The sequence below is a fragment of the Nipponia nippon genome, unplaced genomic scaffold (genome assembly GCF_047370975.1).
Source record: "Nipponia nippon isolate SJK-2023a ecotype South Korea unplaced genomic scaffold, ASM4737097v1 scaffold_3, whole genome shotgun sequence".
Taxonomy (NCBI): Eukaryota; Metazoa; Chordata; class Aves; order Pelecaniformes; family Threskiornithidae; genus Nipponia; species Nipponia nippon.
This window is the reverse complement of record NW_028262347.1, coordinates 119,104,012-119,119,417: the sequence shown is the minus strand read 5'-3', so window position 1 is coordinate 119,119,417 and position 15,406 is coordinate 119,104,012. Positions and strand designations below refer to the sequence as shown.

General features: G+C 42.1%; 1 protein-coding gene across 3 annotated transcripts in view; it reads right to left on the bottom strand.

Annotated features, from left to right (window-relative positions):
• The window catches only part of SLC18A2 (solute carrier family 18 member A2), a 31,930-nt gene that overhangs the window by 11,491 nt on the left and 5,033 nt on the right, over positions 1-15,406 (bottom strand). For all 3 annotated transcript variants that reach the window (XM_087767280.1, XM_087767277.1, XM_087767279.1), the window contains exons 4-9: positions 10,096-10,154; positions 8,096-8,179; positions 5,173-5,265; positions 4,669-4,758; positions 4,517-4,560; positions 4,381-4,441 (exon numbers count right to left, since the gene is read on the bottom strand). In XM_087767280.1, coding sequence (XP_087623406.1) covers positions 4,381-4,441; positions 4,517-4,560; positions 4,669-4,758; positions 5,173-5,265; positions 8,096-8,179; positions 10,096-10,154 — 431 coding nt within the window. The remainder of the gene's footprint in view (positions 1-4,380; positions 4,442-4,516; positions 4,561-4,668; positions 4,759-5,172; positions 5,266-8,095; positions 8,180-10,095; positions 10,155-15,406) is intronic.

The window sequence follows — 15,406 nt, the reverse complement described above, 5'->3', positions numbered from 1 at the left end:
GCATTCAAGATGCCTTTCCCACTTACTCAAAAGAACCCAAGGCAGTCAAAGCCTAATGCAGGGCAATGGGACACATCCCCTCTGCTATTCCCTTACAAAATGACTTTCAAGAGAGTTTCGAAGTTACTAGAAGTGACAACTTCAAACTTGTGTTCCCACTTTTCTTCCTAATATTTATAATCTCTGAAATTTAGAAAAGTATTCTAGACTCTTACAGTGATTTACTATCCAAATTTTACTTTTTTTTTTTTTTTTAAAAAAAAAAAGCTTAATTTGTCCGATGTCAAAGAAACATTATTTCTCATGGAACAAGTTCCTCATCATACAGTTCAAAACAAAATGAGCACCGATGTCATTCTTTGCTCAAACCTGTCAGAATATATCAGACTCTGTCTCCACAATTCCTAAAATGAACTTACAGGCTAGCTGGCTCACTCCCTTCCCGGGGCAAGGAGCAACAGTTCAGCACTGCTTTACCCTAAAGACGAAAGGTTAGATCTAAAGCTAACCTTTCCACTCTGCTGCAAGCTCCCAGTAGCTTGTAGTGTCTGTACAGAGCCCCAGTTGAACACCTCGGGGCTGCCCTCTTCTGAGCCAAAATCAGCCACGCTCGAGCAGCTTCCTTAATGCCGGAAAAACATTTCAGGCCACACAAAGTGCAGCCAGAGGAAGCAGGGCCACTCTAACAGAGATGGCTTAAATAGCAAAGGTCTTATTCTACTCTTAACAAACTTCAGAAAAAAATGAGAAAGAGGTGTGCATGCACGTATGTGCTGCATCTACTTCTCAGGTACATGGTGACAGAAGTACTTCAGATCTTTAGGACGTACCCCAAGAGAAAAGTGAGAGCCTGAGCTGGTACTCTGCAAACTCAGGGCAAAGTCCAATAAAGACCGTGCTACCTTAGCAAAGCTTCCCCAAAAGAAGGTAAAATATTTTTATATGTCTTGCATAGACCTGACCTCTCTTTAGAGGGCCACGTCTCAAGGGCATAAATCCTACATTGTTTCTTGTTTAAATTAGATTAAACGTCCTGCATTGGCCAGAAGGGGTGAAACTGCAGCCTTCCAGCTGGATCCACAGCTAAGAACCCACTTGGCTTTTAGACATCACTGGTATTTTTCTGTGAAAAAGCAGGTACCCAGTGAAAAGCTGATGCACACCTTCTTAAGAACCCATGTGCTCATGATGCTGAGCTCTGTTTTTTGGATCTGATAATTTAAACTAACTTGTCTGTCAATGCAACTTTGTCAGCCCGTAGCACCTAACGTTTCTTTAATCCCTGTCAGTGAGGTCTGGCTGCGAGAATGCCATTGACTTCATTCACTGAGCTCCTACCAGCAGGGACAAAAAGTGTCAGTAACATTTCTTTTGCCTGGGTCAGTGAGTACTGATGGCACTGACTTTGAAGCATCACCTCTGACACAACCCACATAGGAGGCAGAGTCTGTATTTGCTCACGTTTCCTTTCTCCTGCAGAGGTTTGCATCTGACTTTGCCATATCATCTGGTCCTGTCCCTCTGATGCCTGCATCTTTGTGACCTCCCCACCTGGACTGGTGAGTGGATGGTCAACAGGAATGGCCACAGTGCATCCTGCAATAGCTATTGCTGGCACCGAAGGTGACCAGGCAGTAGAACTGGCCGTAGGGACTGAGATACACAGTGAGTGAATGAGAGCACTGGCCTCCTGGCTGTTCTGACAGTCAACGTTATTAACTCGCAGGCAACACGGGGTTATCAAGGGGAAAAGTCACACTTTCAGAGAGAGAGAGGAACATCATGCTTGAGTTTAAGACACCTTGTGTTAAAGACTAATATTGTGCTATAGATAAGCCAAATTGGTCACAAAGTGCTTGTACTTTGAGAATACAGACAATTATGACCCAAGTGTATGACGCACGCTCAGGAGATTGAATCTGAATTTATACCATGACATTAGCGTACCTAAATTGAGAGTGCAAGAAACACTTAAACTGTTAGTCCATTTGCAGCATGCCTAAAATGGCCCTGGTTTTTACTTGTGGTTAACAAGTCATCCCACTAGAGATACAGTCAATTTTTTAATGAGGTCATTAACTGGCTTAAAAGCCTTTCAAACCCTTTAATCTCCCTGAGCAGTGGCAACCCAATGGGACTTTTAACCTTCTCCTCTCTAATCAGTGCATCTGAACATCGTACACAGTGTGGGACATTTACATTCACAGCATCCTTGTAAAGCAGAAAACATATTATCCTGGCTTAGATATGGAGAAATGTGACACGATGCCTTGACTGACTGCCTCAAGGTGTCAGAGCACAGAGCTAACTCTGCCGTCCCAACCAACTGCTTACCCACCCTTCCCCGTTAATATCAGGATCAGAAGTTCCCATCTTAGAAAACAGAGCAAGGAAAACACCAAACAACTTGGGGCAAGGGAGAGCAAACGAAACTTTCAGACCCTTTTCACTGTAAAAAGCAGCAACCTCCAAACTGAAGCAATTAACATTAAACAGTGTATTCCTGGTGCATCAAGAAATCTGCATTTGGACTGATGTGCACTGGTAGGCCAGAGGAAAAGCTGAATTTATAGTTGGTATATGGCATTCAGCTCTAAAAAAAAAATAAATTTGGTCTGCAAGGGAAATAAAGCAGAGGGAGAACAGGCTGAGGTTAGAGAACATCAGCATCATCCGTGCTGTCAAAGCACTGGGCAGTCTCTGTCCTGGGAGGCAGAGACCCTGGTGCTGTACCTAACCCTGCTGGCAACCCACCACAGGGACTTTCTCAGATCCTGGGCACTGATGCCTGGTAGGAGGGGGACAGGTCACCCAGAGCAGCTGGAGAGAGCAGGAGGGATCGGAACACAGGGGGTCTTTATGTTTCTGCCCCTCTGTACATCCTTCCTTTCCCTTCCTCTGGTCATGCCCAGCTGCTGTGGATCCAAGATGAGAAGGGGAAAGAGGAGGCACCAGCAGTGCCTGCAGGCACGCACAGGGAAGCAAGAGGCAAAAAGAGCCAGGGCAGTAAAGGTAAGGTTTCTGACGCACACTGTCCTGATTCCAGGCTACCCAGCCCTGAATCTTTTCACTACTTTGCTGCCCTGAGACTGTGCAGCTCTGCTTTACAGAGCCCCGAAGCATCAGCTGAAACAGCTTCAGAGAAGAGAACAGCTGCAGAAATTGAATGCCATGCGAATGTGTTAGAAAATGGGAACAAAGTCCATCCCTGCTCTTAGCAGACATGGTCAAAATAGTGGGATCCATGGCCTTTGGTACCTTTTCTCTTCTTTGGCTAAGACTAGTTTGGCATGAGCAGCTAAGTCTTAGTCAAGCAAAGTACTCATTGAGATCAGTCCCCTGGACGTATTTTGTGGTTTAAACCAAGTTCTGCCACAGATTAGACCTTGGCAGGGATTACATTATTCTCCAGAAATCTACTTTATATGCTAGATGAACCTCACCTTGCAGCACCTGCTTTATGCACTATAAGAGACAAGGTACTGAATCAGATGAATGATAGATCTGATCTCTTATGACAGGTACTGTCTTTGCTACTCTTTTCCCTCAAATACTTTTATTCTATGAAAAGGTCTTTTAATGCTCCAAGAATTTCTCAAGCAGAAGTGTTTGTATAACTTTAGTCACAGCTTGACCAAGTGTCTAGTCAAAGAGTTAGGGTAATGGTCATTCTCTAAGACCACCAAGAAATAGCAAACCCAAAAAATGCCTGGAAGAATTGCTTTCTTGGGCAAGCAGGTTAGGATTAACGAAAAAAACTGTAAAAATTATGACCTCTTTTCAGATATTTTATGAACATTAAAAAAGGCCAGGCTTAATTCAGAATAAGCATTCAACAAAATGCAACACAAAAAGGCAAACTTCCCTTGAGACAGAAAGACTCATTAGACAAACGATACATGTAATACCAAACGCCATTCACCGTTCAACCCAGACCTTTTCTGAAATATAATCCACGCTCTAGAGACCAAACTCACTCCTTCTTCAAAGGAAACAAAGTTCAGTGTTATTCCCTATGCCTGCCTGCGATGTGCTGGCAATCCCTCCCTCCGAAAGCCTTGGCTCTATTCACTTGGCTCATAGAAAATTTCATGGCCACATCTCAATGTGGTGCAGAAATTCATTGCCTTAGCAAGCAACTGCAAGTCACTAGTGTCCTCTCAGCTGGAAAGACACCTACATTTCAAACTTTCTGCCTGTTATGTTTCTACTGGTATATTCATCCTGTATTACCAACAGATTACGTTTTTCTTTGAGCTTTATGTAAATGAAACCAGCAAATGACAATATTGTTAAGCCAATTCAGCTTGAGGCACTCCGGGATGCCAGGTATAATGCCAGCGGTTGGTTTAAAGGAAAAAAAAAAAAAGGGTCTGGTACCTGCTGCAATAATGATATATGGGTCCTTCAAAAGTGTCAGTAATGGTGTTCCCTTCTGACTCTACGAAACAAAAGTTTGGGATTAGGAAAGGCAAAGTGTCACCCATTGCCTAGAGTGTTTTACCTTAATACTTACTTCTGCTTGTGCTCTGGATGGCTGCAGAACAAGTAATTGAACAGCTGCAGAAAGAAATCAATACTGTAACATTTCTTCAAGAAGGGGGTTAGATGGTAGCAATATGAAAGAGATGTGCTACATGGTGATGTTGACTCTTTGTGTTTACTGACCTCCATCTAACAGAGCTAGTAGTGCCAGCACCAGGAAAGGAGAACTCTTCCCCACAAACTCGTACATGATGCTCCCAAAAGGCGGGCCCACTGCCAGGGAGAAAGAAGGGACACAGTTGTGAAGCCACATCTCTGACTCTGAACAAACATCCTCTGCAAGCGTTTGGGCATCCTACTGCTCAGCGACCAAAAAGCTCAGTTTAAAAATCCCCCAAAAGCTCATTGATCGTGACAATAACCATATTCTTCACTCCCCAAAATACTCTTCCGTGTAAACAAAACCCAAACATCTCAGAAATCATTGCCTGGCATATGCATCCACATAAGAAATATGCTGCTGTGGAAAAAACTATTCTTAACATGCACCATGAATCTAATCTGGAGACAGCACGATAACATTACACTCGATAAGACTCTTCTGCTGCTCTCATAGATCACAAGTACATGCTTTGGGAAGGCTGGGGGGGGGGTTTCTCTTGCCAGCAGCGCCTCCAGCTCACTGACCTAATACTCCCATAGCAAGGCCTCCTAGTGCAATACCCATTGCGTTGCCTCTCTCTTCATCATCTGTATATACACTGGCGAGCATGCCCATCCCTAAAAGAAATTAAAAAAAAAAAATTTAAAAAAGGAAAAAACACAACACAATATTAGGCATCTGCATACTACAGTTTATGGTCATCATTTGCCAGCCCTACTAAACATTATACAGAGATGACAGCAGGTATTTGTGTGTGCATATATATGTATATATAAATATGTATATTCCCTGTCCATAAAATTCACTTTGAAGCAAAAGGGGGTTTGGCAACGTAAATGGTCTCCAAGACCATGTTCTATTGTACAATGTTACTCAAGTAATTTAATGATGCCCCGATTTGCTAGATTCTTTGGACCTGTTTTTGTCACAGAGCTTTTAGATGATGCTTTTCAACTAGCAGAAACAAAACTTTTGACAAGTATTTACTATCTGTTATTTATACTCTGGGAGCTTGACACAAAGGTCTGGTGACGACTCACAGCTATAACTGTGGTCAGTGTTAGCGGTGCTCTGGGCATGAGGTATTATGCAGAGCTGATTACTTTAAAAATGAGTATTTCAGGTTCAGCATCCAAAAATCAAAGGATTCTTTTGACCTTTATCTTCATGTGCCTCACTTCTGCATTTGATAATGAACCTTCATTTCACAAAAAGAAACACGAAGCCTCGTTCAATTGTGTTTTTGTGAAGCACTCAGACACTGTAGACGTAAATGCTGCAGAAGAGTCCTCTTAGAAATTAATAAATCTGTTTTCAAATCAAGGTTTAAGTAGGACTCAATAAATAAGGTCCACAGCTACACAGAAAAGGAAAACAAAATATTGCATGATTGATCATGAAGTGAATACCATTCATCATGTGCCTCAAAAGAGCAGAGGTCCTGTGTGGATTAACATGCTTATTGAAAATCGTGGATGACGTTAAATTGTTTGCATGAAGAGCTGAAGAGCAAGTTAGAGAACGACATCAGAATTCACAATGAATTTGTGAGATTTGGGGAAATATTCTGGAAAAAATAGCAGGCAATACAAAGAAGATAATAAGAAGTTTTACACTTAGGTAGGAATGACAACATGCGCAAATGCAGGGGGGTAAACGACTGGTTGGCTACAATACTACAGAAAACTTCCTTTGCCTGTGAGATACATGAAGTGTCTCTCACTGCCGTTGGCCCTTGTAAGGAGTCAGAGCTTCTTCTGAGTGCTGGGTCTGGTTCTGGTGCAGCACGGGAAGAAAGGTGGGGGTGACTGGAGACTATCCAGAGAAGAGCAATGAGAATGAGCAAAGGCTTAGAAAAATATCCGTGAGGGACCACTGCAGGACTTTCGATTTAAAATCAGAGAGGAAAAAACTGATGTGAGATGTGATAATAGTCTTGCAATATGAAAAAGAGCCACAAAGATAAAGAAAATAAATGGTTCTTCATGTTCTCTCAAGTATGGGAAGCAGCAATGGGTTTACATGACAGTACAGAGGCTTTAGATGAGACACCAGAAGAGATTTCCTGACAGTAAAGGTAGTTAAGCACAAAGCTAGATGCTGAGGACATTTCTGGAGGCTTCTGAGAACACGCCTGTCAAGTATGCATGAGGAATGATAGATACAAAGCTGATCCTGCCTTCAGGAAGGGGGTGGACTAGATGGTCTCTTGGCCTTTTCTGCTCTATTTTACAGGTTGTCTGTGAGAAAAAAAGTCACATACTCATCTAAGAGCTGTATCTCAAAGTACGTACTTGCACAGGGACTGAGTTAAAGTTGAACAATAATTTTGATTTTGGCATGACTTCCCTTCGGAAAGCTTGACTTGTAACCTTAACTTGTACAAAGAAGAAAGATGGATTTTCTTGTCTCTACCCCTCCTGTTTGTCTTTGCCTTCCCCATCCCTGGCTCCTCATCCCGGCCCCTGCCTGCTCCCTTAGCCACATCCCCACTCTTCCCACTACTCATCCAGGCTTAAATCTCTCTGCTTAACTAGTGCTTGTTGCACAGCTTCAAACCCATCTTAAGCATAAGGTGCTTCTTACTCCCAGTTTGAAAGCTCAGTCTGGGGCGTTGCATCTCCCCAGCTGCCCCAGGCAGCGCTGCCCAGATGTGGGCCGGAGCAAAATCACTGCAAAAGGAACCTAGGGGGAATCCAGCTGCTAAATTCTTAAGTTTCTATGGAATGTGTGTGAACCCTGCTTCTAGACTAGCCCAACTTGGAAGAGGAATTTTCCTGAGGAAGCCAAGAGACACACTCTTGACAAAAAGCTCTCTTCACCACCCCTCCCAAGCCAAATCTCTATTCCTGCTGCCGTCATAAGAAATTTTTCAAAGGAAAGATTGTGAAATGTTCTAACATTAACAAATCATATTTTTTCCCATCTCAGTCTCAGAAATGGTTGAATAATTTGGGCTGAAAACGCATACTCCATTTCACCTGCATCATTTAAAATTTATGACCTTGTATTGGAAATCTGGTACAGGTAACCTGAGTCCAAACTGGCAGACAGCATGAAAACATGTCCTTGAAAACATTTTATAACAGAAATTTCAGCAACAGACAGAGCTGCTATTCCTACTATAATAAGTCCCAACATAAGTTCCTGATGACCTTTAAAATGACTAAAAATGAATTTAAAATGTTGAAGATGCACATGTAGAAATCCCAGGGAGAGCGCAGTTCATTTAGTGCTCTTCCTTACCGCAACCCAAATACCAAGGAAGTCTGAAAAGACATTTGCTTTTGAGCTACTTTATATGAAAGGGACAGATAAAAAGTGAAATTGATGTAATTGAATATTTTTGTATTAATTATTGAAACTGCAGGCAACATACAATTCAGAAGACTACTGAAAATGACAGAACCAGTGCTCTGTATTTTACTCTATCATCTCTCCTCTTACCTGCCACAGAAGAACAAGAAGAACCCACTCCTTGAAGGGACCTGGCAATAAACAGTAACGTGTAGCTTCCTGAGAAGGCAAACACTACAGAAAAAACAGAGGCAAATTTTTAAAATTAGGTTAACTCTAACTAGATTTAAAAGTTAGATTTCTTGAAACAGTCACAAAAACTTCACACAATTCAGTCAAGTGTTTACAGTGACTTGTGCCACTTTCGATGCTAACTGCATTATTTTCCCTTATTGCATTTAGATGTGTCAGTGTTGAATTGCTCTCAGGTGTCTAAGCCTCCTGGTAACACTGAATGCAAGCGCACAAGCAGATTTAACTAATTACTTAGGATTTGATTACATCCTGCTCTGATTCAGCAGCACACAGAAGGAGTAATAAGACCTTTCTTTCCAGCCTTGCCTCCCCACGCTGCCTCATTTAAGGCTGCCCAGTCTGGAGCTCCAGGCATTCAGAGAAAGCAAGACTTAACACATACACACCCCCATGCATGCACGCACAGATGTTTCCTCTGATAAGCAAATGGGTGGAGAGGTTTTACCCTGGTGTTGCCAGCTCTGTAATAGGTGTTGTGCAGCACAGCTGGCTGAAGGTGCAGGGAAGCCAGCTTCACCCATTCAAGGGCTGTAGAAAGTTCCTGATCCCACAGCAGACCATCAGAGAAATTGCACCAGAGGAGGTGCCTCTCTCTCTCCCCAAGAGATTTTACCCTGGTTCCAGTCTGACTTTTGGGACAGAGCCCCTGGATGCTGCACTCTTCAGTCCAGCTAAATTCCCCATCCCCAACACTAGAAAGTAGGAGTGTCCCAGAAACCCAGGCACATCTCTGCTCATAGAGCCTGTGTCGTGTATCATTAAATCTAGAGTGAGTTTTTAAAAACTTTTTTCAGCTCCTATCTGTTGGCCATCTAAGGAATTTTGCCAGACAAGTTATAGCTGGGGGAAGCTGTTATGCACCAACTAAACCCAAGATCCACGTGCACTTCTCCCACCCTCCCTGTGGTGTTGCGCCTCTCAGGCTTTTTGCCAGGTCTTACAAAAATCCCTACCCACATGGACAGAGAAAGATCAAGAAAAATAAAAGAAAGAAGGATGTCAGCAGATCAACAGTACTCCCTCTGCCATGAATTAGGCTCACTACTCTTATCTCCATCCCAACCAAAATTTGTCTAGCATGTTCTTAAAATGCGGAGTTGTCCGTGACTCTAAGACCAGGTAATCTTCTCCAGCACTTCAGTCCCCTTGATGATACAGTTTTAAGCTTGTTATTCCTTCTCTTATGTACAGTGGACATGGAAAACTGTTTGTTCCCTTCCTTTTTGTCATAGACTCTGATACATCTTACATCTGCCTTCCGAAGCAAACCCAATTCTTTCACCATTCCTCACAGGCTTCTAATGATCCTTGATGTTCTCTGTACTCTTGCATCTGTGCCACAACTTTGCCATGCCAAAACCAAACATAAAACACCAGCTGAGGCCTTATCAGTGCCATTTAGAGCAAATTGTCTCAGCTGACTTGCAGGTTATGCTCCTGTTTGCACATCCCACAGCAATGTTTAGCAACGCTGTGATACTGTTGACTCATATTCTTATGAGCCACTGCAGCCTCACGAGCTTTCTGATAAGCCCCTACGACAGCTAGTTGTTAAGGACCCTGCAAGATAGCCCTCTCATGGCTGATAGCCCTCCCATAGCTGTTTAAAACTGTCTGAGCACCGCTTCAGATTACAAGAACCTGAGATAAAGATTCAGCTAAGGAAGAGACCCGCCAAGGTGGGATGGAAGGTGGTGAATTCCTTAGAGCACGTTCATAGGAGCTTACTTGTCAAATCTCATCAGCACTACCATTCGCATGGAGCAACCACCCTTAAATTTTCCTTGGAAATCAGTCCCTCTACATCAACAAGCAGAATTCCTAGTGGTAATTATTAGAGATCATTTATTTAAAAGTTGCATCTGGGCCAGACCAAATAAGATGTGGGCACTTACTGATTGTTGACGCAAACATGATGCAGAAGCCAGCAAACAGTGGAATCTGGTAGCCTATTCTGGAAAACAAAATGAACATTCACATTTCTGGGATTGTCTCACTGACATTTTAAGAATCCACAACCTGTAGTTCCTTGGTAGACTTTGAACGATTTATTGTGGACCACATTATCAAATTTGTCCATGTTACAAATGCCTTTTCATCTGGCACAGCAGACTTTGTATCTGAAATCCCTGGAAGAAATCCTTCTCTCATTAGAATCTGATTGCCCTGTTCTCGTTCCACCATAATTGTTCCCAATAAAGCCCCTCTGGGCCTCCATGGGGTTGCCAAGGATATGAGAAGGGAAGATTCTCTGAGCATGCTAAACTTTGAAATATCGCAGTAGTGTTTCACTGCTCATCTGTTTCCATCCTTATGAGACAATGACTTTAATGAGACACAGTCAAACCAATAGCTTTTATACTGGAAAAATTTGTCATCAGCTTTGTTTGGGGTTCTGCCTCAGCCAGGAGCACTGGAAGAGTCCCAAAGAGCCTGAGAATAATAGTTTTGCTTTCCATGGGTTTAGGAGTAAAAATGGAGCCAATCAAAGCTTTCTTCATCAGCCCACTTATTCATTAGGACTCTAAACAGCCTGTAGAAATGCCTGGTTGCTATAAGTATTTTCAAGTTTCCAGGAAATAAAGAATTTTCTGTCTGGAAAGCAAATACATTTTTGAGCAGCTAAAACTGAAATTTCAACAAAAAATTCACAATATACTATTTTTCACACCATTAAAAATCTAGCCTAGAATCAAAACCACTACCCAGGTAGCTCTGAAGACAGTCTGTATATTCTATTCAGCACACTTTATTCATGGCTTCTTTTTTTGTAGGATTGTGCATCTCAAATGTATTTGCAAAGACATTATTTAATGGCCAAATTCTTCAACAATGGATGATGCTTTTCAAAGGAGTACTGACTGACATCAGCTTCCAAGGATTTGACAGTATTGGGCATTTATATTGGCAGTAGTGGCTGAAGTAGGTCAATCAAATAATGGAAGAGTCCATAATGGCCCTCTTAATTTTTAATAATAGCAGTCGTGCCATAGGTAAACCAAAATAATTATTCTAAGCTTTGTTTTTTTGTTAATATAAGTTTTATACAATTAAGGACCTTGGAAAATGGAAAACTCTATGAAGTGCAGGGCTTGATGTTAATTATATGTCTCATTGTAACATGTGAGTTTTGTGAATGAAAGAAATCTAGCATGCACATTTCTACACACCACAGAAATCTCTAATGAAGAACAATTTTGCCTTAAATATCATCACTACATTAAACTATGACAAAAACGTAGTGCATGGATTCTTCTAGTTTAAATTTGTATGTGGGTGTTACAAATATCCAGCAGAGACTAGTTACTCATGTGGTGCTTAACTAGACTGGTATCTCCAAAGCAAATTAAATCCCTGGCACTATCACAGATTTCCTCTGTGGCTTTATGATAATAATTTTAATCTCTCAGCACCTTGATACCTGGCCTGTAAGAGAATAATACGACCTTTTTCTGTCTGCTTTATTTAAAGTGGGTGATATTTCTAAGCCTGTCTCTTCTCTTGCTGTGTATAGTAGGTATTATACAACGGGATGCTAATCTCCACTGAGGTTTCTATGTACATGAAGAAATAAAAAATTACCTGTTACCAACTTCTTGCCTGCCTCAAAGCTGAAGTGGCCACTTCACTTCCCAGTGGGCTCAGGTAGAACAGGCCACAGAGAGTTTAACCATAATTGCTTTGATTTTGAAGTTTTCAATTAAAGAAAGCACTGATAGAAGTACAGATGAAAAAAAAAAAAACCACCCTGCAGGCTATGGCTACTGCTGTTGGTGAGCGATATCATCTTTCTCTGTGGTATAAAAGCAAAAGCTGATTGTCCTTATGCCTTCTTTCATTGCAAAGTAAAGTAGGGTTGTGCCTGTCAAGGCCAGCCCAGAGGTATCTAGGATGGATACTGTAGGGGAGAAGTCCGATCGCAGTACAGAAATCAAGCAATTCTGAGACTTGATACTGGGGCCATGAGACAGCAATTTGCTTCTGCTACAAGTACACTGAATTAAAATTAAGTTGTTTGCATGAAGACAAATGCCATCCAAATTGGGTCCCACATTTGCATTTCCATCACTAGATCAGAGACATGAGCTGTGAGATCTTCCATAAACATTAATGAGTTAAACAAAGACAAGGGCTATCATAGTCTTTCTAAACTATACTCTATCAAGCTAAAGCAGCTTTCAATTCTTCCAACAGGCTTCCTACACTTGGAAAGTTTCTGGTAGTTGAAGGCTGTAAGAAAACAAGTATTTTGGAAGTCACTTTTAATGCTCAATGAAATACTGTTCAAGCACTGTTCTCAATTTTTGCAGTCACAGATATTATTCTTTCTTTATCTCAGACAAACAGGGTCACAGCAAGGTGTGAAGCAATACATAGCAGAGGGTGATGAGGGCAGAACTGGAGCAGAACTCAGTCCTACTCTTGCTACCCAGCAGACCATGATGCTTTATCACACATACTGAGGTCTAACAGATACCTTTTCCTCCACACAGAAATTAATCATTTCAGAACTAGACTCTGTGTGGGCACAGCTAGTCATTTCAGCCAAAGCCTGCATTGCCAGTGATCCATCGTACCAGATCACGCAAAGGTATGCAGATCAGCACAGGACATGCATTTGCGCTGAGTTAAACCAGTCATTATAATCCTCTGAAAAGCTAAAAATTGCCTGGAGCTTCAACCACAATGTGGAGATGCACAATTCTGGCGTGCTGCCCCTGCACGAGACTGCTGAACCCCTAGAAGTCGTGGTTGCTCCTGCTCAGGGGACGGTCTTACCCACATCCAGCTGACATCTAGTTAGATATGCAGATTGTCCCTTCCTGCATAATCTTAGCAAACCCTGCCTCCTCCTGAAATAGCAGCACTAATTAGTTGGCAGTTGTGATACCACAACTGTCTAATCTGCAGCTGCATTCCCTGATCTGTCCACCAGATATCAGAGAGCACAGACTGGGAGTTTTTGCTGAACAATTACACTATATAACATAAATAATCACAAAAAGGAGAGGCACTACCTGTAACAGCCAACTATTCAGTGATTCTGTCCCTTGGTCCTGGGCGTTTCATGTTCTTGCCATGTGAAACCTGTGAATATGCAGTTTCTACTTCTCAGCCATGACACAGCGTAGCCCACCACAGTTATCTCTACGTTTTGTTCCTCTGCATGTGTGCAACACAAAAGAATATTACAGCCTGTCTTCTCTCTTCTTTTTTCTCCTTACCACGCTCAAGCATGTGATTTTCTGGGGTACTCCTTTCAAAACCCTCCAAGAGAATCTGAAGCAGAGTCCAGCATGTTTACCTGCAGCTAGAAGTGCTTCCTACAACTGTTCTGACCCCTGAAAAAGCTGGAGTCATTAGCCGAAGGAGGGAGGGGAAAGGCTGCCACTGATGGAGAATGCCTAAATTACTCCATTTTAGTCCCACGTTGGCCCCAGATTGCAGGACTGCTTGGAAGTGGATTATACCCATTAACAAAGTTACCCTACAATAAGACAACTAAGTGGTGGGTCCTGTACAGCAGTAAAATAAAGATTACACTGACCAGGTTAGCAGCTGTGGATCATTAGAGCCTAATTATCCATCCATTACAGTGCTGCAAATCCACCAATTTCAACCTTGTTGTTATACAGCCACAGCAATACCACCATGAGCACCCCTTGTTAGGTCTGTCCTGGTTCGCAGTCTGGCTATCTTCTTCACTGCCAGTGAAGCCTGGGGAGGACATATGGCAAGAAGAATATTTTCCTCGAGGTTGTGAAGCAATGAACCACTGAATGTGTGTGAAGGTAAGGAAAAACGTGCAGGGTCAGCAGGGCCAGGGAGTGTGGTCCATGGACTCTCCACTTCCATGCTCCATGCTGTAGCACAGGGTAAGCAGAGGAGCTTTGTCCAACCTGCAGAACTGGTCATTTCAATCACCTGCCAAAACCTGAAAGGAAAGCTTACATAGGAATTGAACTGTAACTAAGTAGTTACAAATGCTATTTGTCTCTCTGCCTCATTCTTTGCATGTATCTTGGTCATGAACACATCATGGTCCTAGCCACTCTCTCTCTCATGCAAAGAAGCTCAAAGCTGTAGTTAGGCTGGTGTAAAAATGATGATGAAAATACCTGTTCATTTTTTAATTATTTTTGAGGCCGATATGGATAATCACAAGGTTAAAACTATCAGACTGATAAATAAAGGGAGAGAGAGAGACATGGCAGGGGAGACATATGTTGGCTCTAGTGGATGGTGGGGCTAGCACAGCTGGGCTCACAGCCTCGTCCGTAGAGCTTGGTAAGAGCTTGAGAAAATAATGGAGCAAATCAGTTAGTTATAGAGAGCACAGCAGCCTTTCGCCCACTTTCTTCACTGGAAAGGATTAGGCAGGGCCTTCAATCTCCCCCTGCCAGTGCATCCTCCCCACAAAGTGCCCTGTATCAAGTGCTGTGCTATTTGTATAGTTTCTTACCAATTTCAGTACAAGGAAAAACTTAATGTGCATCTGAGCCACAAAATCTTATCAGCTCGGCCCTGGAACCCTGCCACTGTGGGAAGAGTGGTGTTGACATTCTATGGCAAAGCCATCACCTAGCATTTCCTTTGCCAGGACTTTGTTAGATCAAGGGTAAATTGTGTTGTTTCATGAGTTGCAAACCAGTTCACTAAGCCAGCTCTGTGTTTTGTCTGATACTCCATGGAAAGAGCTGGGCTTTAAATAAGAAATTTTTTTAACAGAACTTACTCCTTGAATGAAACCAATTTTGAAACTTATTTTTAAAAATCTACACCTCCAGTAGTTAGAGAAAAAAGGGAAAACAGTCTACAAAACTTCCAGAAAACCTAAAATTAAGTAATTATTGGCACAGACTCATATGACTAGAATATCCTGTTACACCCTGCACAAACTCAAGCACTCAAAGCCAATGCCTACTGAAAGCCAGTAACTCCATACTCGATTAAAAATCTAAACCACTCTTGAACAACTATATTTGATTGAAAAATAAAAACCATGAACACAGTGTGCTACCTATTTGAAAAAGAAATTTACTGGGCATCTTAACAAACTGTGCACGCTAATCTTGAACTAAGCGACCAGTTCTCCTTAAGCTGTGATATTTTGCTGAAATTTTGCAAAAGTAATAAGGGCAATAACAATTATCACTAAACAGCTTATCAGTGGTAAGGAAGAGTGTTTATAATGATAACTCAGAT